The 24805-nt window shown below is 40.9% G+C and overlaps 2 protein-coding genes across 4 annotated transcripts; both read right to left on the bottom strand.

Annotated features, from left to right (window-relative positions):
• Positions 1 to 2391: 2391 nt before the first annotated feature.
• LOC124275709 (putative ankyrin repeat protein RF_0381) lies at positions 2392 to 13297 on the bottom strand. 2 transcript variants are annotated; one of them, XM_046711347.1, is made up of 4 exons: positions 11648 to 13297; positions 10057 to 10645; positions 2991 to 3994; positions 2392 to 2957 (listed from the first exon to the last, which is right to left on the bottom strand). In XM_046711347.1, the coding sequence occupies exons 1-3, from the start codon at positions 12011 to 12013 to the stop codon at positions 3777 to 3779; spliced, it is 1173 nt and encodes a 390-aa protein (XP_046567303.1). In that variant the 5' UTR covers positions 12014 to 13297; the 3' UTR covers positions 2392 to 2957; positions 2991 to 3776. The 2 variants fall into 2 exon arrangements, with proteins under 2 accessions (XP_046567303.1, XP_046567304.1); XM_046711348.1 differs by lacking the exons at positions 2392 to 2957; positions 2991 to 3994 and adding an exon at positions 9158 to 9220 and having other exon boundaries at positions 9656 to 10645.
• An 8-nt stretch (positions 13298 to 13305) lies between these two features.
• Positions 13306 to 18659, bottom strand: LOC124275711. 2 transcript variants are annotated; one of them, XM_046711349.1, is made up of 6 exons: positions 18446 to 18659; positions 17850 to 18074; positions 16818 to 17757; positions 16569 to 16626; positions 16049 to 16132; positions 13306 to 14024 (listed from the first exon to the last, which is right to left on the bottom strand). In XM_046711349.1, exons 3-6 carry the CDS (start codon positions 17049 to 17051, stop codon positions 13489 to 13491), a joined length of 912 nt encoding a protein of 303 aa, XP_046567305.1. In that variant the 5' UTR covers positions 17052 to 17757; positions 17850 to 18074; positions 18446 to 18659; the 3' UTR covers positions 13306 to 13488. The 2 variants fall into 2 exon arrangements, with proteins under 2 accessions (XP_046567305.1, XP_046567306.1); XM_046711350.1 differs by lacking the exons at positions 17850 to 18074; positions 18446 to 18659 and adding an exon at positions 18130 to 18140.
• Between the last annotated feature and the right edge of the window lie 6146 nt (positions 18660 to 24805).

The following is a 24805-nucleotide window of genomic DNA, read 5'->3' as shown; positions in this document are numbered from 1 at the left end:
TTTTAGAATGTTTAATTAATTTTCTTTGATCTTATCTACTTTGCATTATCACTACTGCCTTGATGACGCGAAGATGTGGCAGAAACTTTTTGTGGAGGGTTACCTTGGACGGGATGAGCAGTGATTGGGACGCAAAGTGACGTCACTCATTCATAAACGTTGTATGGTATTATTGCACAGCTACGAGGAGAAAATAGGAAATTTGAATCTATTCGACCATAAAATGGTGCGATTTTATGGTGCGTAAAAAACAGATTACTGAACCTCGTGCCTCGTGTCAGACAGTCAGGCTTTCGCTCGTTAAATACGTTTTGAAACAACTCGTTGTAAGACAAATGATATCTGACAGACACTCGTTTAGTATTCTACATCTGTCCATGTTCCCATGTCAGGTCAGCACTGTCCTTATGAACATCAGTATCTGCCCATGTTCCCATGTCAGTCAGCACTGTCCTTATGAAAATCAGTATGTGCCCCTGTTCCCATGTCAGTCAGCACTGTCCTTATGAACATCAATATCTGCCCATGTTCCCATGTCAGTCAGCACTGTCCTTATGAACATCAGTATCTGCCCATGTTCCCACGTCAGTCAGCACTGTCCTTATGAACATCAATATCTGTCCATGTTCCCATGTCAGTCAGCACTGTCCTTATGAACATCAATATCTGCCCATGTTCCCATGTCAGTCAGCAATGTCCTTATGAACATAGTATCTGCCCCTGTTCCCATGTCGGTGAGCACTGTCCTTATGAACATCAATATCTGCCCATTGTTCCCATGTCAGTCAGCACTGTCCTTATGAACATAGTATCTGCCCATGTTCTATGTCAGTCAGCACTGTCCTTATGAACATAGTATCTGCCCATGTTCCCATGTCGGTCAGCACTCGTCCATATGAACATCATTATCTGCCCATGTTCTGTCATGTCAGTCAGCACTGTCCTTATGAACATAGTATGTGCCATAGTATGCCTTATGTTGGTAAGTACTGTGTTTACGATTGTCAGTACCATGGCCGTGCTTCATCTGACTACATTATCTCATTATAACATTATGTACATGATATGCATCACATATGGAAAATACAAAAGTAAACAAAGGAACCTGTCCATGCTCATGTACAATGGTGGACATGTTTGTCAGTACCCGGCCCATATTGGTTCGCCGTGTCGTGCTCACATGAAGACATGTACATTATCCTCATTACAACACTATATACAGGATATGCATAACACATGGAAAATACAAAATGTAAACACAGAATCTGTCCATGTAACCAGGTTCGTCAGAACTGTAACCATATTCATCAGTACTGTTACCACGTTCGTCAGTACTCTTACCACGTTCCGTCAGTACTGTCACACCATCTTCGTCAGTACTGTAAATCCATGTTCGTCGGGGTACTTGTTACCATTTTCGTCAGTACTGCGTGACCATGTTCGTCAGTACTGTAACCATGTTCGTCAGTACTGCTTTACGTCTGTTCGTCAGTACTAAAACCATCTTCGTCAGTAATTGTTCCATGTTCGTCAGTACTGTTTTCATGTTGTCAGTACTTTCGTAACCATGTTCGTCAGTACTGTAAATCCATGTTCGTCAGTACTGTAACCATGTTCGTCAGTACTGTAACCGTGTTCGTCAGTACTGTTATTTCATGTTCGTCAGTACTGTAACCATGTTCGTCAGTACCGTAACCATGTTCGTCAGTACTGTAACCATGTTCGTCAGTAATGTTTCCATGTTCGTCAGTACTGTAACCATGTTCGTCAGTACTGTTTCCATGTTCGTCAGTACTGTTTCCATGTTCGTCAGTGCTGTTTCCATGTTCATCAGTACTGTGGCCATGTTCGTCAGTACTGTGGCCATGTTCGTCAGTACTGTAACCATGTTCGTCAGTGCTGTTACCATGTTCGTCAGTACTGTGCCCGTGTTCGTCAGTACTGTAAACCATGTTCGTCAGTACTGTTACCATGTCCGTCAGTACTGTTACCATGTTCGTCAGTACTGTAACCATGTTCGTCAGTACTGTAAACCATGTTCGTCAGTACTGTAAACCATGTTCGTCAGTACTGTGGCCATGTTCGTCAGTACTGTAACCATGTCTTCGTCAGTGCTGTTACCATGTTCGTCAGTACTGTAACCATGTTCGTCAGTACTCTGACATTGTTTGTGAGTACCTTTTCCGTGTTGGTCTGTCTGTGCTATGCTGATGCTTGTCAGAACTATTTCCATGTTGGTTAGAATGATCTAAAATACTGTTACATTCCATAACATAATCAATAATAATATTCATGAAAACCTTCCCATAAACATGAGAACTAAATGCTTAAAGTTAACACTGTACATCTGACAATATAACAGAGTTTACGAATAAAACTCAAAAAGAAAAGTTAGCACAACAGGTGTTCTTTCCAAGGACACAGACACATGCAAAAACGCAAACTTGATACAAGTAGAAATAGGGAAAACACAATCTGTACAAAAAGTATGGACCACAACATTTACTGTAAAAATTCACATGTTGGGTTCTGTATTGTTTTATTACCGTGTGTTAACTCTGAAATCACGTAACTAAAACCGAACTGAAATATGATCAAGGAAAATGAAAATAATATATAGAAGCAGATAAGGCAATACAAATGGTTCAAATTAGTGAACGCACTCAATATCTAACAGGTGCGATGATACCTTCGCACTCCTGAAACTCACTATCAGATGTCTCTACTGAGGCACACACACTACTATGAATACACGATGACATTTAGAAAGTTTTCAAATGTAACATATGTTATACTTGGGATTATACTTTTTCAGTAAAGTACAGATTCTAGTACTATTGCTGGGTTGGAGCCACATCTAGGATTCAAACTCACGCCCCTCAGAGTCAGGCATCCCATGGCTAGCACACAAATCTCAGCTGCCTAACCCGCTCACAAAACGTCTCAAATGATCAAGTCTTGTATATTAGGGAGGTAACTCCAAAACACACCTCTGGTGGATATTGGCCACTACTGCATGTTACGACCATTTCAGTCTTTTCCTGCCTCAAACAATCACTTCTAATAAACCCACAGCAATCTCTAAAGTGACATAACACTTAAAATATCTTGGAGCAAATTTGCTGCAGTGAGGTTAAGCAATAATGAATCATTCTCACCTCACTCACTTTTCATATACATGAAGGACTTACACAAATTGCTTGTAAGTAGGGCCATTCATATTATGATTGGTTCATTGGAGAATTACTGGAATTGTCCACATCATTGTGTAAGCTCTGTGGACACAAATGGTTACATTATCAAATGTATGGTCAGTCGCCACAAAAGCATATCACACAAATATGAAAACTGAAAATCATGTCTTGAGTATTTCCTAGTCTGGGCATTTCTGAAAAAGAGAATACAGTTGAATAGTGACCTCAATTTCTGAACTCTTGCTCACTGTGCACAAAAAAGATTGAATACAAGTTAATAAAAAATATATAAGATTTGTTGTTTTTAATATGAGACACTATGCATTCATAATTTCAAGCTTACTGTTCATTCTTGATTCCTTTGAGATTATTTTATGTGAAGACCAAGCTTCCATTCCATTACATCTCTTACATTACATTACTCTACAGTCATCAGTAAGTGACATATCAGCTCCATCTGTTGATGTTGAGAAAGAGGTGATAAACATCAGGGTGTCCAGCTTGAACTGTCACCATGACTGGTGTTCGGTTCAAGCAATCTCTCCTGTTGATGTTGATTGTTTTCAAAGATAGTAGGTGCCTTCAAACTATAGACATGTTACCTCTCTCACATGCATACATTGTACAGTCTCTGCCCTTCTCATAAAGAAAGTGACAAATCAGCTCCCTCTGACACAAGAAGTGAAACATCTGAGTGTCTGGTTTAGCTGCCGTCATGACTGGTGTCATGTTGTCGTGATCTCTCCTGTTGATGTTGATTGTTTTCAAAGAGAGTAAGTGCCTAACTATACACATTTTACCTGAGGTTCTTTTGAGGTCCATGCAAACATGTTATCTGTTTCACATGCATACATCAGACGGTCTCAGTCCCTGTCATCAGTAAGTGAAACACCAGCCCTCTTGACACGAGAAGGTGATAAACATCAAAATGTCCGGCTATAACTACCATTATGACTGGTGTTTGGTTAAAGCAATCACCCCTGTTGATGTGGGATTGTTTTCAAAGACAGTAGGTGCCTAACTATAGACAGGGCACCTCCCTCACATGCATCATCATCATCATCAGACAGTCCCTGCCCAAGTCATTGGTAAGTGACACATCAACTCCCTCTGACGCAAGAAGTTGACAAACATTAGAGTGTCCGGCTTTAGCTGCTATAGTGGCTGCTGTCATGTCGTCCTAACCTCTTCTGTTGATGTTGATCTTCTTCTTCAAAGACATGAGGTGCCTTTAACTATAGACATGTACCTCCCTCACATGCATACATCAGACAGTCTCTGCCATTGTTATCAGTAAGTGACAGATCAGCTCCCTCTGGCACAAGATGGTGAAAAACATCAGAGTGTCCGGCTATTACTAAGCTGCCATCATGACTGGTGTACTGTCGTCGCATTTTCTCCCGTTAATGTTGATTTTGTTTAAAGACAGTAGGTGCCTCTAAATATAGACATGTTACCTCTGACATGCATACATCAGATAGTCTCTGGCCCTTTGTTATCTGTGACACATCAGCTCCCTCTGACACAAGAAGGTGATAAACATCTGAGTGTCTGGCTTGAACTGCCGTCAGGACTGGTGTCATGTTGTTGTGATCTCTCCTGTTGATGTTGATTGTTTTCAAAGAGAGTAAGTGCCTAACTATAAACATGTCACCTCCCTCATATGCATACATCAGACAGTCTCTGAACTTCTTATCAATAAGTGACACATCAGCTCCCTCTGACACAGAATGGTGATAAACATCTGAGTGTTCGGCTTTAGCTGCTATCATGACTGGTGTCATGTTGTCGTGATCTCTCCTGTTGATGTTGATTGTTTTCAAAGATAGTAGGTGCCTAACTATAGACATGACACCTCCCTCACATGCATACATCAGACAGTCTCTGCCCTTCTTATCAATAAGTGAAACATCAGCTCCTCTCTGACACAAGAAGGTGACAAACATCTGAGTGTCCAGCTTTAACTGCCGTCATGACTGGTGTCATGTTGTTGTGGATCTCTCCTGTTGATGTTGATTGTTCTCAAAGATAGTAGGTGCCTAACTATAGACATGTCACCTCCCTCACATGCATACATCAGACAGTCTCTGCCCTTCTTATCAATAAGTGACACATCAGCTCCTCTGACACAAGAAGGTGACAAACATCTGAGTGTCTGGCTTTAGCTGGCCATCATGACTGGTGTCATGTTGTCGTGTGATCTCCTGTTGATGTTTATTGTTTTTGAAGAGAGTAGGTGCCTAACTATAGACATGTTACCTCTCTCACATGCATACATCAGACAGTCTTTGCCCATATCATCAGTAAGTGACAAATCAGCTCTCTCTGACACAAGAAGGTGATAATCATCTGAGTTTCCGGCTTGAACTGCCATCATGACTGGTGTCATGTTGTTGTGATCTCTCCTGTTGATGTTGATTGTTTTCAAAGATAGTAGGTGCCTAACTATAGACATGGTATCTGAGGCATCTTAGGAGCCATATAAACTTGTCACCTCTCTCACATGCATACATCAGACAGTCTCTGCCCATATCATCAGTAAGTGACACATCAGCTCCCTCTGACACAAGAAGGTGATAAACATCAGAGAGTCCGGCTTTAGCTGCCGTCATGACTGGTGTTCGGTTATTGCAATCTCTCCTGTTGATGTTGATTGTTTTCAAAGATAGTAGGTGCCTAACTATAGACACTCTTTACCTGAGGTTCTTGGAGGTCCATGCAAGGCCGTATTATCTGTTTCCGCATGCATACATCAGACAGTCTCTGCCCTTATCATCAACAAGTGACACATCAGCCCTCTGTCACAAGAAGGTGATAAACATCTGAGAGTCCGGCTTTAGCTGCCGTCATGACTGGTGTCATGTTGTCGTGATCTCTCCTGTTGATGTTGATTGTTTTCAAAGATAGTAGGTGCCTAAACTATAGACATTTTACCTGAGGTTCTTGGGGTCCATGCAACCGTATTATCTGTTTCACATGCATACATCAGACAAGTCTCTGCCCCTTGTCATCAACAAGTGACACATCAGCTCCCTCTGTCACAAGAAGGTGATAAACATCTGAGTTTCCGGCTTCAGCTGCCGTCATGACTACTGTCATGTTGTCGTGATCACTCCTGTTGATGTTGATTGTTTTCAAAGATAGTAGGTGCCTAACTATAGACATGTCACCTCCCTCACATGCATACATCAGACAGCCTCTGCCCTCCTTATCAATAAGTGACATATCAGCTCCCTTTGACACAAGAAGGTGACAAACATCTGAGTGTCTGGCTTTAACTGCCGTCATGACTGGTGTCATGTTGTTGTGATCTCTCCTGTTGATGTTGATTGTATTCAAAGAGAGTAAGTGCCTAACTATAGACATGTCACCTCTCCCTCACATGCATACATCAGACAGCCTCTGCCCTCCTTATCAATAAGTGACACATCAGCTCCCTTTGACACAAGAAGGTGACAAACATCTGAGTGTCTGGCTTTAACTGCCGTCATGACTGGTGTCATGTTGTTGTGATCTCTCCTGTTGATGTTGATTGTATTCAAAGATAGTAAGTGCCTAACTATAGACATGTTACCTCGCTCACATGCATACATCAGACAGTCTTTGCCCATATCATCAGTAAGTGACAAATCAGCTCTCTCTGACTCAAGAAGGTGATAAACATCAGAGTTTCCGGTTTTAACTGCTACCATGACTGGTGTCATGTTATTGTGATCTCTCCTGTTGATGTTGATTGTTTTCAAAGACAGTAGGTGCCTAACTATAGACATGGTATCTGGAGCATCTTAGGAGCCATATAAACTTGTCACCTCTCTCACATGCATACATCAGACAGTCTCTGCCCATATCATCAGTAAGTGACACATCAGCTCCCTCTGAAACAAGAAGGTGATAAACATCTTAGAGTCCGGCTTTAGCTGCCGTCATGACTGGTGTTCGGTTCAAGCAATCTCCTGTTGATGTTGATTGTTTTGAAAGATAGTTGGTGCCTAACTATAGACATGTTACCTCTCTCACATGCATACATTAGACAGTCTCCGCCCTTGTCATCAGCAAGTGACACATCAGCTCCCTCTGACACAAGAAGGTGATAAACATCTGAGTTTCCGGCTTTAGCTGCCGTTATGACTACTGTCATGTTGTTGTAATCTCTCCTGTCGATGTTGATTGTTTTCAAAGAGAGTAAGTGCCTAACTATAGACATGTTACCTCCCTCACATGCATACCTCAGACAGCCTTTTGCCCATATCATCAGTAGGTGACACATCAGCTCCTTCTGACACAAGCAGGTGATAAACATCTGAGTGTCCGGCTTCAGCTGCCGTCAGGACTGGTGTCATGTCGTCGTGATCTCTCCTGTTGATGTTGATTGTTTTCAAAGATAGTAGGTGCCTAACTATAGACATGTTACCTCGCTCACATGCATACATCAGACAGTCTCTGCCCTTGTCATCAGCAAGTGACACATCAGCTCCCTCTGACACAAGAAGGTGATAAACATCCGAGTTTCCGGCTTTAGCTGCCGACATGACTGGTGTCATGTTGTTGTGGATCTCTCCTGTTAATGTTGATTGTTTTCAAAGAGAGTAAGTGCCTAACCATAGACATGAAATGTCTCTTACATGCATACATCAGACAGTCTCTGCCCATGTGATCAGTAAGTGACACATCAGCTCCCTCGGACACAAGAAGGTGATAAACATCTTGGTGCCTAGCATTAGTTGCCGTCATGACTGGTGTTTGATTCAACCAATCTCTCCTGTTGATGTTGATTGTTTTCAAAGATAGTAGGTGCCTAACTATAGACATGTTACCTCTCTCTCACATGCATACATTAGACAGTCTCTGCCCATATCATCAGTAAGTGACACATCAGCTCCCTCTGACACAAGAAAGTGATAAACATCTTGGTGCCTAGCATTAGTTGCCGTCATGACTGGTGTTTGATTCAACCAATCTCTCCTGTTGATGTTGATTGTTTTCAAAGATAGTAGGTGCCTAACTATAGACATGTTACCTCTCTCACATGCATACATTAGACAGTCTCTGCCCATATCATCAGTAAGTGACACATCAGCTCCCTCTGATACAAGAAAGTGATAAACATCTGAGTGTCCGGCTTCAGCTGCCGTCATGACTACTGTCATGTTGTTGTGATCTCTCCTGTTGATGTTGATTGTTTTCAAAGATAGGAGGTGCCTAACTATAGACATGTTACCTCTCTCACATGCATACATTAGACAGTCTCTGCCCATATCATCAGTAAGTGACACATCAGCTCCCTCGACACAAGAAGGTGATAAACATCTTGGTGCCTAGCATTAGTTGCCGTCATGACTGGTGTTTGATTCAACCAATCTCTCCTGTTGATGTTGATTGTTTTCAAAGATAGTAGGTGCCTAACTATAGACATGTTACCTCTCTCACATGCATACATTAGACAGTCTCTGCCCATATCATCAGTAAAGTGACACATCAGCTCCCTCTGATACAAGAAAGTGATAAACATCTGAGTGTCCGGCTTCAGCTGCCGTCATGACTACTGTCATGTTGTTGTGATCTCTCCTGTTAATGTTGATTGTTTTCAAAGATAGTAGGTGCCTAACTATAGACATTTTACCTCCCTCACATGCATACATCAGACAGTCTTTGCCCTTGTCATCAGTAAGTGACACATCAGCTCCTCTGACACAAGAAAGTGATAAACATCTGAGTTTCCGGCTTTAGCTGCCGTCATGACTACTGTCATGTTGTTGTGATCTCTCCTGTTAATGTTGATTGTTTTCAAAGAGAGTAGGTGCCTCTAACTATAGACATGTTACCTCTCTCACATGCATACATTAGACAGTCTCTGCCCATATCATCAGTAAGTGACACATCAGCTCCCCTCGGACACAAGAAGGTGATAAACATCTTGGTGCCTAGCATTAGCTGCCGTCATGACTGGTGTTTGATTCAACCAATCTCTCCTGTTGATGTTGATTGTTTTCAAAGATAGTAGGTGCCTAACTATAGACATGTTACCTCTCTCAACATGCATACATTAGACAGTCTTCTGCCCATATCATCAGTAAGTGACACGTCAGCTCCCTCTGATACAAGAAAGTGATAAACATCTGAGTGTCCGGCTTCAGCTGCCGTCATGACTACTGTCATGTTGTTGTGATCTCTCCTGTTAATGTTGATTGTTTTCAAAGATAGTAGGTGCCCTAACTATAGACATTTTACCTCCCTCACATGCATACATCAGACAGTCTTTGCCCTTGTCATCAGTAAGTGACACATCAGCCCCTCTGACACAAGAAAGTGATAAACATCTGAGTTTCCGGCTTTAGCTGCCGTCATGACTGGTGTCATGTTGTTGTGATCTCTCCTGTTGATGTTGATTGTTTTCAAAGACAGTAAGTCCCTAATTATAGACATGGTATCTAAGATTCTTAGGCGCCATCTAACCTGGTCACCTCTCACATGCATACATCAGACAGTCTCTGCCCCTCTTATCAGTAAGTGACACATCAGCTCCCTTTGATACAAGAAGGTGACAAACATCTGAGTGTCCGGCTTCAACTGCCGTCATGACTGGTGTCATGTTGTTGTGATCTCTCCTGTTGATGTTGATTGTTTTCAAAGATAGTAGGTGCCTAACTATAGACATGTTACCTCTCTCACATGCATACATTAGACAGTCTCTGCCCATATCATCAGTAAGTGACACATCAGCTCCTCTGACACAAGATGGTGATAAACATCTGAGTGTCCGGCTTCAGCTGCCGTCATGACTGGTGTTCGCTTCCAAAACAATCTCTCCTGTCGATGTTGATTGTTTTCAAAGATAGTAGGTGCCTAACTATAGACATGTTACCTGAGGTTCTTGAGGTCCATGCAAACATACTATCTGTTTCACATGCATACATCAGACAGTCTCTGCCCTTGTCATCAGCAAGTGACACATCAGCTCCCTCTGACACAAGAAGGTGATAAACATCTGAGTTTCCGGCTTTAGCTGCCGACATGACTGGTGTCATGTTGTCGTGATCTCTACTGTTAATGTTGATTGTTTTCAAAGACAGTAGGTGCCTAACTATAGACATGGTACCTCTCTCACATGCATACATCAGACAGTCTCTGCCCATATTATCAGTAAGTGACACATCAGCTCCCTCTGACACAAGAAGGTGATAAACATAAGAGTGTCTGGCTTTAGCTGCCGTCATGAGTGGTGTCATGTTGGCGTGATCTCTCCTGTTGATGTTGATTATTTTCAAAGATAGGAGGTGCCTAACTATAGACATGTTACTTCCCTCAAATGCATACATCAGACAGTCTCTGCCCATATCATCAGTAAGTGACACATCAGCTCCCTCTGACACAAGAAGGTGATAAACATCTGAGTGTCCGGCTTCAGCTGCTTTCATGACTGGTGTCATGTTGTTGTGATCTCTCCTGTTGATGTTGATTGTTTTCAAAGATAGTAGGTGCCTAACTGTAGACATGTCACCTCCCTCACATGCATACATCAGACAGTCTCTGCCCCTCTTATCAGTAAGTGACACATCAGCTCCCTCGGACACAAGAAGGTGATAAACATCAGAGCGTCCGGCTTCAGCTGCTTTCATGACTGGTGTCATGTTTTCTGTGATCTCTCCTGTTGATGTTGATTGTTTTCAAAGATAGTAGGTGCCTAACTGTAGACATGTCACCTCCCTCACATGCATACATCAGACAGTCTCTGCCCTCTTATCAGTAAGTGACACATCAGCTCCCTCGGACACAAGAAGGTGATAAACATCTGAGTGTCCGGCTTCAGCTGCCGTCATGATTGGTGTCTTGTTCAACCAAACTCTCCTGTTGATGTTGATTGTTTTCAAAGATAGTAGGTGCCTAACTATAGACATGTTACCTCCCTGACATGCATGCATCAGACAGTCTCTGCCCATATCATCAGTAAGTGACATCAGCTCCCTCGGACACAAGAAGGTGATAAACATCTGAGTGTCCGGCTTCAGCTGCCGTCATGATTGGTGTCTGGTTCAACCAAACTCTCCTGTTGATGTTGATTGTTTTCAAAGATAGTAGGTGCCTAACTATAGACATGTTACCTCCCTGACATGCATGCATCAGACAGTCTTTGCCCATATCATCAGTAAGTGACACATCAGCTCCCTCTGACACAAGAAGGTCATAAACATAAGAGTATCTGGCTTTAGATGCCGTCATGACTGGTGTCATGTTGGCGTGATCTCTCCTGTTGATGTTGATTGTTTTCAAAGATATTAGGTGCCTAACTATAGACATGTTACCTCTCTCACATGCATACATCAGACAGTCTCTGCCTTTCTTATCGCTAAGTGACACATCAGCTCCCTCTGACACAAGAAGGTGATAAACATCTGAGTGTCCGGCTTCAGCTGCCGTCATGACTGGTGTCCGGTTCAAGCAATCTCCCTGTTGATGTCGATTGTTTTCAAAGAGAGTAAGTGCCTAACTATAGACATGTTACCTCCCTCACATGCATACATCAGACAGTCTCTGCCCTTATCATTAGTAAGTGACACATTAGCTCCCTCGGACACAAGAAGGTGATAAACATCAGAGTGTCCGGCTTCAGCTGCCGTCATGACTGGTGTCATGTTGTCGTGATCTCCCCTGTTGATGTTGATTGTTTTCAAAGAGAGTAAGTGCCTAACTATAGACATGTTACCTGCCTTACATGCATACATCAGGCAGTCTCTGCCATTCTTATCAGCAAGTGACACATCAGCTCCCTCTGACACGAGAAGATGATAAACATCAGAGTGTCCATTTGTGGTAGCCATCATAATCGGCGTTGTGTTTGATAATGTTCTTTGATTAATGTTGATAATTTCACAAGACAACACATATTGGACGGTTGATAAATGACCACTTGCACACGCCGCATGTAAACAATTCCAACCTCCCAATATCTTAGCAGAGAGATCAGCACCATGTGACACCAGGAACTTGAGGATCTCCCCTGTCGTCTCTGAGCACACAACATTGTAGATGTGAAACCCTCATTATTCCGAGCATCAATCATATGTGGAAACTTTTCAACAACAACTTTCACAATATCACTTTTCCTGAAATACACGCATGATGAAGGCAACAGTTTCCTTTCCTATCCTTCAATAAAACATTTGCTCCTTCTTGCAGTAGAAAATTGAACACATCCAACTGTCCAGCTTCTGCAGCAATTATGAGCAGTGTTTTGCCTGCTGCCATCCTTCTTTCTGCATTATATTCTCCATGATGCTTTAGCACATCAACAATACGTTGCAGGTTCCCCACCTTGCCAGCCTTTATGCAGCCTGTGATACTCTCATACAGGTCTTTGATATTTTCAGGGAAAGAGTTTCCTTTTCCCTCATCAGTAATAGTGACTTTCTGAACAGTAAATCATTATTAGACAGGGAAGTCCAGTATATAAAACTTTCACCAGAGGTGCTGTCCTTTCGGTGGACTAAATGAAGCAAGTCATTTGCCAGTTCCGTCATCAGTGAGGATGCTAATTCATCCTTTCTGAATACAGGGTGGCCTATTGTCCATCTGAAGCAATCTTCACGGATACCTTCCACTAGCCTGTCGATCATCAGTGGGTAAAGATGGGAAGTGATGGAGATCATGTTTGTCACATCATCAGCTTGGGTTGTCTGTCGAGCATCAGTCATGCTTGGTCTAACCCTTTCATACAAAAACTGAAGGGAACAGTGTTTTACTAATAAAACACTGTTGAGATTCCTAAAAGCACATGCTGCAGCGTCGTGGGTGGCTGGATGTGAAAAGGAGGCCACATGATTCTCCACGACACAGTAGGTGCCGGTAAAATTGCTTATCTCTCTTCTATGTCTGTATCAGTGCATGATGCTACCTTCTCCTTTACAACATGAAACAGATCTGTAACCTTCTTGTTTGTCCCACACATCAAGGAGGCAAGGTCCAGTTTCCCTCCACACAGGACCAGGAGAATCAGAGCAGCCGATCTGCTGCTGCCTTCACGGACAATGGTGTCAAGGTCACCTCTCAGGTATGTCACCGGTTTCAGGAAAAAGTCCCCAAGACTATGTATCTGGAACACTGGGTTGGTGGAAGTACAGTTTACAGGTCAAAGGATATCCAAACATGCTGTCTTTAAACTCTGTAATAGTTTTCATGTCCTTATCGGAGATATCGATGATTCGGCTTCTGGTCCTGAACAATGTCATGATCTGTTTCTTTTCTTCAATGGTTAAACATGTCTTGATCATATCAACAATGGTTTCAGGTTTAAACAGATTTACTTTGAACTGATGTAGTCTTGCACAGCCCTCATTCCAGTTGTAGTTCCTGGATGTGAAAATGAAGCGAATCTTGTAGTGGCAGTTTTTATCGTTTCATCATTACATTGCTTCTCATCTTCCTTTTTCATACCTTTCTTCACTTTCTTCTTTCTTTCTTCATCGGCTGCTAGCTCCGCGCCTCTTTTAAGTCGAAATAAAATATCAACCAAGGCATTGAACACTTTACGTATTTTCTCCAAACTGCTGGGAAATGCAACAGAGCCAAAGATATCATCAAACACCACCAACATGTCACACTTTCGCTTAATGACGACATCAATGTCAAACTCTTCAATATTTTCAACAAACAATACTTGATAGTTTTTCTTCATATACGTCTCACAGATCCTGAGAGCAGCAGTAGTCTTCCCATCTCCAGGGGCTCCACAGATTGAAACGTGGCTGTGCCTCTTCAGAAGATCTTCTGCTTTGTGAATAGCACGGGTTTGTACTAACATGTCACTGAGTTGGTTGATCCTTATGCTGAGACTCTCTGGAGAAAATGAGAACAAACATAAAATAAAAAATAAGGCAGATCAGTTATACAGCAGGTCAGTTATACAGCGGGTCATTTATAAGGCAGGTCAATTAGACAGTAGGTCATTTATAGAGCGGGGCAGTTATACAGCTGGTCAGTTATACAGCGGATCATTTATAAGGCAGGTCAATTAGACAGTGGGTCATTTATAGGGCAGGGCAGTTATACAGCTGGTCAGTTATACAGCAGATCATTTATAAGGCAGGTCAATTAGACAGTTCGTCATTTATAGGGCAGGTCAGTTATACAGCTGGTCATTCATATGCACCAGTTCAATTATACAGCAGGTCAAGTATACAGCGGGTCGTTTATACAGTGGACCATTTATACAGTGGGTCATTTATACGACGGTTCATTTATGTATGGCAGGTCATTTGTATACAGTGGGTAATTCATACAACTGGTCATTTATAAAGTGGGTCATTCATAAGGCAGGTCATTTATACAACTAGCCATTTGTACAGCCGGTCATGTATATACAGTGGGTCATTTACTACAGCAGCTCATTTACATACAGAAGGTCATTTATGTACAGGGGTTATTTATGTACAACAGGCCATTCATATACAGGCGGTCTTTATACAGCAGATAATTGATACAGCAGGTCATTTATATACAGCAGGTCATTTATGTACAGTGGCTCATTTATGCACAATATGTCATTTATATTCAGCTTGTCATTTAACACAGTGGGTCATTTATATAGAGTAGGTCATTTATGTACAGCTGGTCATGTATATTCAGCTCGTCATTTAATACAGTGGGTCATTTATATAGAGGGTCATTTATGCACAACAGGTCATTTATATTCAGCTTGTCATTGAATACAGCAGGTCATTTATGTAAAGTGGGTCATTTATGCACAACAGGTCATTTATATTCAGCTTGTCATTTAATACAGCAGTTCATTTATGTAAAGTGGGTCATTTGTGTACAACAGGTCATTTACAGCGTGTCATTTAATACAGCATGTCATTTATGTACAGTGGGTCATTTATGTATAGTGGCTCATTTATGCACAACAGGTCATTTATATTTAGCTTGTCTGTTAACACAGTGGGTCATTTATATAGAGGGTCATTTACGCACAGCTGGTCATGTATTTTCAGCTTGTCATTTAATACAGTGGGTCATTTATATAGAGGGTCATTTATGTACAGCTGATCATTTATATTTAGCTTGTCTGTTAACACAGTGGGTCGTTTATATAGAGGGTCATTTACGCACAGCTGGTCATGTATTTTCAGCTTGTCATTTAACACAGTGGGTCATTTATATCGAGGGTCATTTATGCACAACAGGTCATTTATATTCAAGTTGCCATTTAATACAGCAGGTCATTTATGTAAAGTGGGTCATTTATGTACAGCAGGTCATTAATACAGCGTGTCATTTAATACAGCATGTCATGTATTTACAGTGGGTCATTTATGTACAGTGGGTCATTTATGCACAACAGGTCATTTTTATTCAGCATGTCATTTAACACAGTGGGTCATTGATATAGAGGGTCATTTATGCACAAGTCATTTATATTCAGCGTGTCATTTAATACAGCATGTCATTTATGTACAGTGGGTCATTTATATACAGCGGGTCATTTATGTACAGTGGGTCATTTATATACGGCGGATCATGTATATACAACGGGTCATTTAATACAGTGGGTCATTTTATGTATAGGGGTCATTTAATACAGGAATCATTTATATACAGCGGGTCATTTATGTACAGTGGGGCATTTATATACGGCGGATCATTTAATACAGCGCGTCATTATGTACAGTTGTTTTTTTAGCAGCTGATTTATGCAACAGACATTTGAAATGATCTCTTCATATCTACCATAAAACATTTTGAAACTTTACTGAAGATAGATTGATGTTGTAACCTTGATCGAACAACTTCAGAACAAAGAGCAGGTCGTTTATGCATTTGGTCACTTAAATACATCCGGAAGTTATCTGTATATATCCCACCTTGTGATATACAGCCTCGATGTCCGCTGTCTCCGACTGCAGTGTTGGAGGAGTTGGATATGTCATAATGTGAAACTGAACAACCTGGGTTGAAGAAAGGAAAAGAACTCCATTATAATCCATTGAAATTAGACATCTCTCTATCAGACTTGTCACTTGTTAATAGCACAGCCTCTCCACTGATGTGAGTGAGACAGGGTGTAAGGGAGTGACATACATTCCTAAAATAACCAAAGTCTTCCATGTTTACCACACCAATGATAAAAGTCCGGAAAAGATGCAAGGCTCAGACTTTGGTAATACCTAAAAGCATAGTTCAGAAGTGATTCTGGCAATCCAAAATACATAATCAATGTAAATATTCAATGTGTAAACAAAGATCACAGGATTCTTATACAACCAAGGGATTAAACTTGGTGAACATTTGGTGCTTTGATATCACAGACAGAGAGACAGACAGACGCACCCGACCCCCATCCCCTTTCCTAAAAAGAAATACAAATGCAAGTTTTGCACTCACCCGGTAGGTAGTTGTGTGTGGTTGTTGAAAAGGATTGAACCCCTTGCTGCTGACTTCCCTCTCTGTGGCTGTGACAGTACCTGTGGTAGGTCTAGCAACAGTGCCATCTGGTGTGAGTGTTGCAGTGGGTTGTCCCCCCTTGCTGCTGACTTCCCTCTGTGGCAGTGACAGTTTCTGTGGTGGTAGTCTAGCCACAGTGCCATCTGGTGTGAGTTTTGTAGTGGGTTGTCCCCCCTGCTGCTGACTTCCCTCTGTGGCAGTGACAGTACCTGTGGTAGGTCTAGCCACAGTGCCATCTGGTGTCAGTGTTGTAGTGGGTTGTCCCCCCTGCTGCTGACTTCCCTCTGTGGCAGTGACAGTTTCTATGGTAGGTCTAGTAACAGTGCCATCTGGTGTGAGTGTGTTGTAGTGGGTTGTCCCCCTGCTGCTGACTTCCCTCTGTGGCAGTGACAGTTTCTGTGGTAGGTCTAGCCACAGCACCATCAGGTGTGAGTGTTGTAGTTGGTTGTCCCCATGCTGCTGACTTCCCTCTGTGGCAGTGACAGTTTCTGTGGTAGGTCCAGCCACAGCGCCACCTGGTGTCAGTGTTGTACTATAGTGTCCTACTTGCTTCTTTCTTTCCCTGCTCACCACAGAAGAACCTGCAGGGGGATCCAGCCACAGCGCCACCTGGTGTCAGAGTTGTACTATGTTGTCCTACTTGCTTCTTTCTTTCCCTGGTCACCTCGGAACCACCTGCACGGGATCCAGCCACAGCGCCACGTGGTGTCAGAGTTGTACTATGTTGTCCTACTTGCTTCTTTCTTTCCCTGCTCACCAAAGAAGAACCTGCAGGGGATCCAGCCACAGCGCCACCTGGTGTCAGAGTTGTACTATGTTGTCCTACTTGCTTCTTTCTTTCCCTGCTCACCACAGAAGAACCTGCAAGGGATCCAGCCACAGCGCCACCTGGTATCAGAGTTGTACTATGTTGTCCTACTTGCTTCTTTCTTTCCCTGCTCACCACAGAAGAACCTGCAGGGGATCCAGCCACAGCGCCACCTGGTGTCAGAGTTGTACTATGTTGTCCTACTTGCTTCTTTCTTTCCCTGCTCACCACAGAAGAACCTGCAGGGGATCCAGCCACAGCGCCACCTGGTGTCAGAGTTGTACTATGTTGTCCTACTTGCTTCTTTCTTTCCCTGGTCACCTCAGGAACCACCTGCAAGGGATCAGCCACAGCGCCACCTGGTATCAGAGTTGTACTATGTTGTCCTACTTGCTTCTTTCTTTCCTGCTCACCACAGAAGAACCTGCAGGGGATCCAGCCACAGCGCCACCTGGTGTCAGAGTTGTACTATGTTGTCCTACTTGCTTCTTTCTTTCCCTGCTCACCACAGAAGAACCTGCAGGGGGATCCAGCCACAGCGCCACCTGGTGTCAGAGTTGTACTATGTTGTCCTACTTGCTTCTTTCTTTCCCTGGTCACCTCGGAACCACCTGCAAGGGATCCAGCCACAGCGCCACCTGGTATCAGAGTTGTACTATGTTGTCCTACTTGCTTCTTTCTTTCCCTGCTCACCACAGAAGAACCTGCAGGGATCCAGCCACAGCGCCACCTGGTGTCAGAGTTGTACTATGTTGTCCTACTTGCTTCTTTCTTTCCCTGCTCACCAAGAAGAACCTGTAGGGGATCCAGCCACAGCGCCACCTGGTGTCAGTGTTGTACTGTGTTGTCCTACTTCCTGCTTCTTTCTTTCCCTGGTCACCACAGAAGAACCTGCAGGGGATCCAGCCACAGCGCCACCTGGTGTCAGTGTTGTACTATGTTGTTCCCCTGCTTCTTTTTTCCCTAGTCACCACAGAAGAACCTGCGGGCGATCCAGCCACAGCGCCACCTGGTGTCAGTGTTGTACTATGTTGTTCGCCTGGCTGTTGTCTTCCCCTGGTTGTAATAAAAGCATCTGTGGAGGATCCAGAAACAGTGTCATCTCGTGGCAGCTTGTTGTCAGTTTCCATTCTTCAAAACATCAAAGTTTGTTCCATATACAGCATTTAAGGTTCCAAGAAACATGTTGCCATCATACCAATCGGTTATTTTGACCGCCAATCCAGTTTTTTCTGAAATAGTATACACAAACCATATTTAGAATACTGATTAGTATCGAATTTTCATTTCAATAGTTTAGAGTGAGTGAGTAGTGGTGGTGGTGGTGGTAGTAGTAAGCAGGGAGTGAGTGAGTGAGTGTTCCAAATAGTCATAATTATTGATGACTCAAGTAATACTTCTTCAGCATGAACAAAGTGAACCATTGGCGATAGTATGTAGTAGTAGCAGCCTCAGCAGTGGTAGCAGTAGTGTGTACGTGCATGCATGCATGCGTGGGTGTTTTTAAACAAGTCCAATAATTGTTGATACCCTGGAAATATTCACGAGGCTACTTCGGAATCTCTGGCTTGTGACAGCCCACGAAACCAAGGTGCTATGCTACATTCAATACCTTCAAGGAAATGAAGCAATGTGTGAAAACATAACAATAATGGAATCGAGTCAGAGATTTCAAGTAGAGTGTCATGTTTCACTGCTGTTGTCATATGTAATTTGTCTCACCCGGCCAAGGACTGCACAATGGCTGCATACCCCGGACTCAGTGTGAGGTTGAGGCCAACATTGAATATAGTATGACGATATGTGTATTATCCTGAAAATTGTGTTGTCCTGTATGTCATCTATCAACAAAGATATTGGTTTCATCTAAACAGTGTAGATTGTCAAACAGAATCCAAGTATTGTTTTTATATTTATTTATTTTTTCATAACATTTTTACAGTTGCACAAGGGTTCCAACATGCAGGTCAGGTGGCTACCTCCGTAGAGAGGTTACACAGAGCATGTAGCAATGGCGATACAAAAATAAATCAGTCGTTGAACAGGTTGTGGCATGCCGACCAGAATTTGTAAAAGCGCCTTTTCAACATAAACTGAAATGTTGGCATATTTCCGGATGTTTTACGATTAAAATAGTACTTTTTGAACAGGATGAGCATCACATTAATTGGGTCGTTATGTTTACGGCGGAATCAAAAAAGAATTTGTTGCCTTGTGAAATTTAAATTTAAATCAAGTTTATCATTTAGCCACTCTTGGAGTGTCTACCATATCTGGGTAACCTTGCTACAATCATAAAAGAGGTGGGGTGTTGTTTCTATAGAATTTGAGTAGTAGCTACATTGGTTATGGTCAATATATTTCATTCTAAAAAGTCTACAATTCGTTGGCAAAATATGATGAAACAGTTTGTATTGAAACCATTGAAGATCTGTGTCTTTGTACAATGAAAGGGAATATGGTTATAGTTGTGCCAAGTATCTATATCAATTGCAATTTCATTTCCTAATATAATATTCCATTTCATACAGTGTTGATTGCGATTTGCTTTGGTTTCCAATAAAGCCTGTAATAAACTTGACAACAAGTTTTTTGTCTTGTCAGAAGGTTGAAGATAAATGGTTGTATTGGGTTAATTTTTGTGTTGATGTTTTTCTAAATTGATTTGTTTGCTTTTTAAAGAAGGCTTTAACTGCGCTAATGACTCCGCAATAATCTAGAAAAATTAGTTTTTAGATTAGATGTGGTTCAAAATTTTCGTGGGCTAGAAATTTGCCAGCGATATTAAGAAGGTCGTTTATAAATAGTATACCTTTTCCTTCCAGTTTGTATAAAAACATGTTTTTCTATCTTGCGACCAATGGAGTGAGAACGTTTCTTAGATTTGGACAATTATATTCAAAAATATTTGCAGATCCAAGTTTAGGTACATTTTCTGCAAATAGATTGCTGCCTTTAGTGTACTTCATGTAGAAACGTCTTATAACCGACACTTTTTGAGCCTGCATCACCTCCTTTATATTCGGTGCGTTCCGGCCGCCATCTTTAATATTACATATAAGTTGATCACGTTTAACTTTATCAGGTTTGTTTCTCCATATGAACTTGAATCATTTTCGTTGAAAGTCATCTATTACTTTGTCCGGAGGATTTGGGATGGAAGCGAAGAGATGATTTAATTTTGGAATGATTAACGATTGAAGTACAGTATTTCTACCCAAAGGAGTGGTATTTCTTGTAGACTAAATTGACATGTGGGTTTCGCAGTTTCTCAATTTATCTTTACAGTTAAGATCAACCATTTCATCAAGATCTAAATCAAATTTTTATTCCGAGTAATTCAAAATTAATTTGTTCCCAATTTAGGTTGAAATTATGACAATGAGCTTTATTCTTGAGCGCGTTTTAGAGCCAATCCATAAAATTCTAGTTTTGTCTATATTTACTTTCAATCCTGAGAAACAGGGGAAAACATGTTAAGACCTGAAGCACTGCATGCCGACAGCGTTCAGATCAATCTAAAGAGCAGGTAGTATCATCGGCAAACTGATTGAGTAAGTATTCAATATTATTAACATGTATTCCTTTTATTTCTGCATTATTTCGTATCATTATTACTAAAATTTCAACACAAAGTATGAAAAGATATGGTGAAAGTGGATCTTCTTGACGACAGCCTCTATAGATGTTAAAGTTTGAAGAACCAAAACCATTAACGAGTACACTTGAAGTTATATTTTAATAAAATATACGTACCCAGCTTTTGATGGAATCTCCAAAATTGAAAAAGGTGAGTGTCTTTTCGATGAATGACCAGTCTACTGTATCAAATGCTTTTCAAAATCTACAAGAAGTAAACGTCCAGGAATCTCGTATGCATCGGTTGTAATCAATCAAATCACAAATTTGCCTAATAATATCACCTATGCATCTTCCAAACATGAAACCCTTTTGATCTTCACTTATCAAAGTGTCAAGAACAGACTTGATTCGTTTTGAGATAGCCATAGAGGCAACTTTATAAAATACTGACAGTAGTGATATCGGGCGCTAGTTTTTGAATGTATTGTTTAGGCTTATTTCCCTGGGAATACTGGTAATAAGTCCTTCCTTTTGAGTAACTGATAGTTCTCCATTTCTGTATCCATAGTTTAAAGAATGTAGAAGGTATTCTCCTAAATCATGCCTTTCCTTTTCAGAAATGAAGAGTACTTTATGGTTTCTCCTCTTATCATCAGTAAAATAGTTTCAAAAGCTGGTCGTTTATACTATATTAGTTTGTCCCAACTTTGTACTGCTGAACTGTTTGGGACGTAATGACCTTTATATTTTCATTACATATGATTGGTCCTTTAATAAAGAATTGTTAAATTTCCAAAACCCTTTCCACGTGATAGGTCTGATAGTTTGAATGTCATTGATATCGCCGAGTGGTCTGATTTGAAACCGGGTTCAATTACTGATTCTGTGACTGATGGTAACATATTATGGGATACAAGAAAATAGTCCAGGTACGCTTGTTTCAAGGGGTCGGCTGTTGCCATGTGTATCGTGGTCAAACGGATTTCTTTGTCGCCAAGGGTCACGAAAGTCTAGTTCATCTTTAAGTTTCAAAATCTGTTCTCTAGCGTTAGGTTTGTTCAAGTGTTTATAATTATACGCATCAACAGCAAAATCTTGTACCACATTCCAGTCACCACATATGATTACATGGTCGCTATGAACAGTTTTGATATTTTGTGTAAGTGTTTCATAGAATTGGGGGTTGTCGTTATTTGGACCGTAGAGATTAACAATAGCAAGTTTATAATTATCTAACATCATTTCAACTGCTATCATATTACCTTCTTCATCTGCATTATACATCTTTGCGTTTCAACTTATCATTTATACCTCTACAGTTCAGAGATATAATCTTTAGTTTGTCAATCATTGTGAAAAATACCGAAGGTGGTAACCATTTTGGATAGTAACCAGGTGTCAAAGTGGTATCTATAAACAATAGCTATATAAAGTTTTGATGGAGCATAGTTGGAGTACGATAAGAAAATGTTGGCATTCAAAAATGGTAACAATAAAACAAATGAGCGCATAAAATATCATCCTATGGGTTCAACCGCCCCCAACCCTCGGGTACTAGTAGTCAAATCATAAAGGTTGTTTTGTAATGAATCCAATTATGATGATAGCAGGAAGAGTACAGTATGTTTTTATTTCAGGGATGAGCCAGTATCTATTTGTCAAAGTTGGACAAATTAGACAATGTAGGTTCTTTTATGTCACAATCAGCAATATGTGTATTATTTACCTTGTAAACTGTGAAGAACGTACAAACTGATGTCTCTGTCCTCCCATGTGACAGTTAGTTAATCCTACTTTATGTATTGAGCTACAAGGGGAAGTAACTTGTGCAGCAACGACATCTGTATATAGGTTCAGATGAGTCATACACCATGCAGCCAAGTGACATTGTTCAATCCTCAAGTCTACTGAACATGTTCCATTATAAAATATTTCTCTTTTGTTGGCTTGAATGGACTGGTATTTTCATTGTTAGACAATGATCATAGCATGGTCCACACACAATAAGTCTATTCAGCACACTTAACTCAGCTCAGCCAGGTGTCAGCCAATAGTAGACTGACGTATGGCAGCTAATGGTAAGTCAAGTGGCCAGATAATGATCAGAAGTTGTCATCCATAAATAGCTTGCTTTAAGGATACCTTCTTGTCTAATAAGTCAGGTGTCTGACAAATGGGGAGACACTAGTATTTAAATGGAAATACATTATTAATCAGATACAACAACAAAGCATAACGCCCTGTATGGTCAGTGGTCTATGGGATGGATATGTACCATATTTGCTATATATATTCATATTTATAAAGTAAGAATGACATTGAATGATAAATAGGTTATCAGACTCGTGTGTTTTGGGGTGGTTAAAATCCTGCATTAGGAATACACACTGTGTATTCAGCTTGCCAAGGCTCGCTAAATACAATGTTTATTCCTCATGCACTCGAGTGATAACCTGTAAGTATGGTCAGTGGTCTAGGAATAGATAAGTGCCACATTTGCTACAAACAATAGTGAGTGAATGAAGGTGGTTTCATGTAACAATCAGCATTATTTGTATTACTTACCTTGTAAAATGTGAAGCACATATGTAGTGCAAATGTCTGTCCTGTCCAGGTAACAAGGAAGTAAATCCTACTTTCTGTATTGAGCTACAAGGGGAAGTAACTTGTGCAGCAACAATATCTGCACATTCTTAGATAAGTCACACATCTGCAGCCAAGTGACACACTTCAAGCCTTAAGTCTGGTGAGTATGTTTTATTATCCCCAACCGTGCGTTTAGCGCGAAGCAGGGGATATAGTATTAGGTTCAAGATAAGTCCGTACAATTGGAATATCTTAAGATCCGTTAACTAGATTCTTTTCATATTTGGTACCTAGGTTCACCTTAACACCTTAGTGACAATGCTTGTTATAAACTATTTCTCTTCTGTTGGCTTGAATGGGTTGATATTTTCATTGTGCTCAAAAGTTATTGTCCCGGATGATGTTATGTTTTCAATGATCTATCATTGACATTCAAGACATGAACAAAGGTTTTGTAGTAATTATTCTTAATGTCTCAGATTATAGTAACTGTAAGAAACCCTTTTATAGTGGTTATGTCATTAAATGTACATTCACGTATCACCAATTGAAATCAAATATATATTGCAATCTTCTAAATCAACCATGTTTCAAAATGCCAACAATTTACAGATTGCCATCATTGCTTTACAGATATTTACCAACTCTGCTATAAACATCAGTGAGTGAATGAAGGTGGTTTTATACAACAATCAGCAATATGTTTATCATTTACCTTGTAAAATGTGAAGAACGTACAAAGGGATGTGTCTGTCCTGTCCAGGTAACAAGGAAGTAAATCCTACTTTCTGTATGGAGCTACAAGGGGAAGTAACTTGTGCAGCAACCAAATCTGTATAATCTAAGATAAGTCAGACATCTGCAGCCAAGTGACGCGGTTCAAGCCTCAAGTCTTGTAACTATGGTTAATTATAAAAGCACTTCTTCTACTGGCTTGAATGGGCTGGTATCTATATACATATTGTACTCAAAACCATTGCCCCGGATGATGTTACATTTTCAATGTTATATCATGGGCATAAGACATGATCATGAGTTGTGTAGTAATATAAAAGCGTAATGTCCTAGACAATAGTAATTGTTAGAAAACCTTCTATAGTAGTTATTCATTAAATGTACATTAACATATCATCTAATGAAATCAAACATCATTGCATTATCTCTTAAATCAGCCATATTTCAAAATGCCAACTTTTCACAG

This window comes from Haliotis rubra, unplaced genomic scaffold, assembly GCF_003918875.1.
Source record: "Haliotis rubra isolate DU_JTF1 unplaced genomic scaffold, ASM391887v1 Scf201, whole genome shotgun sequence".
NCBI classification, from domain to species: Eukaryota; Metazoa; Mollusca; class Gastropoda; order Lepetellida; family Haliotidae; genus Haliotis; species Haliotis rubra.
Note: the sequence above shows the minus strand (reverse complement) of the source record. Positions and strands in the feature narration are given on the sequence as shown.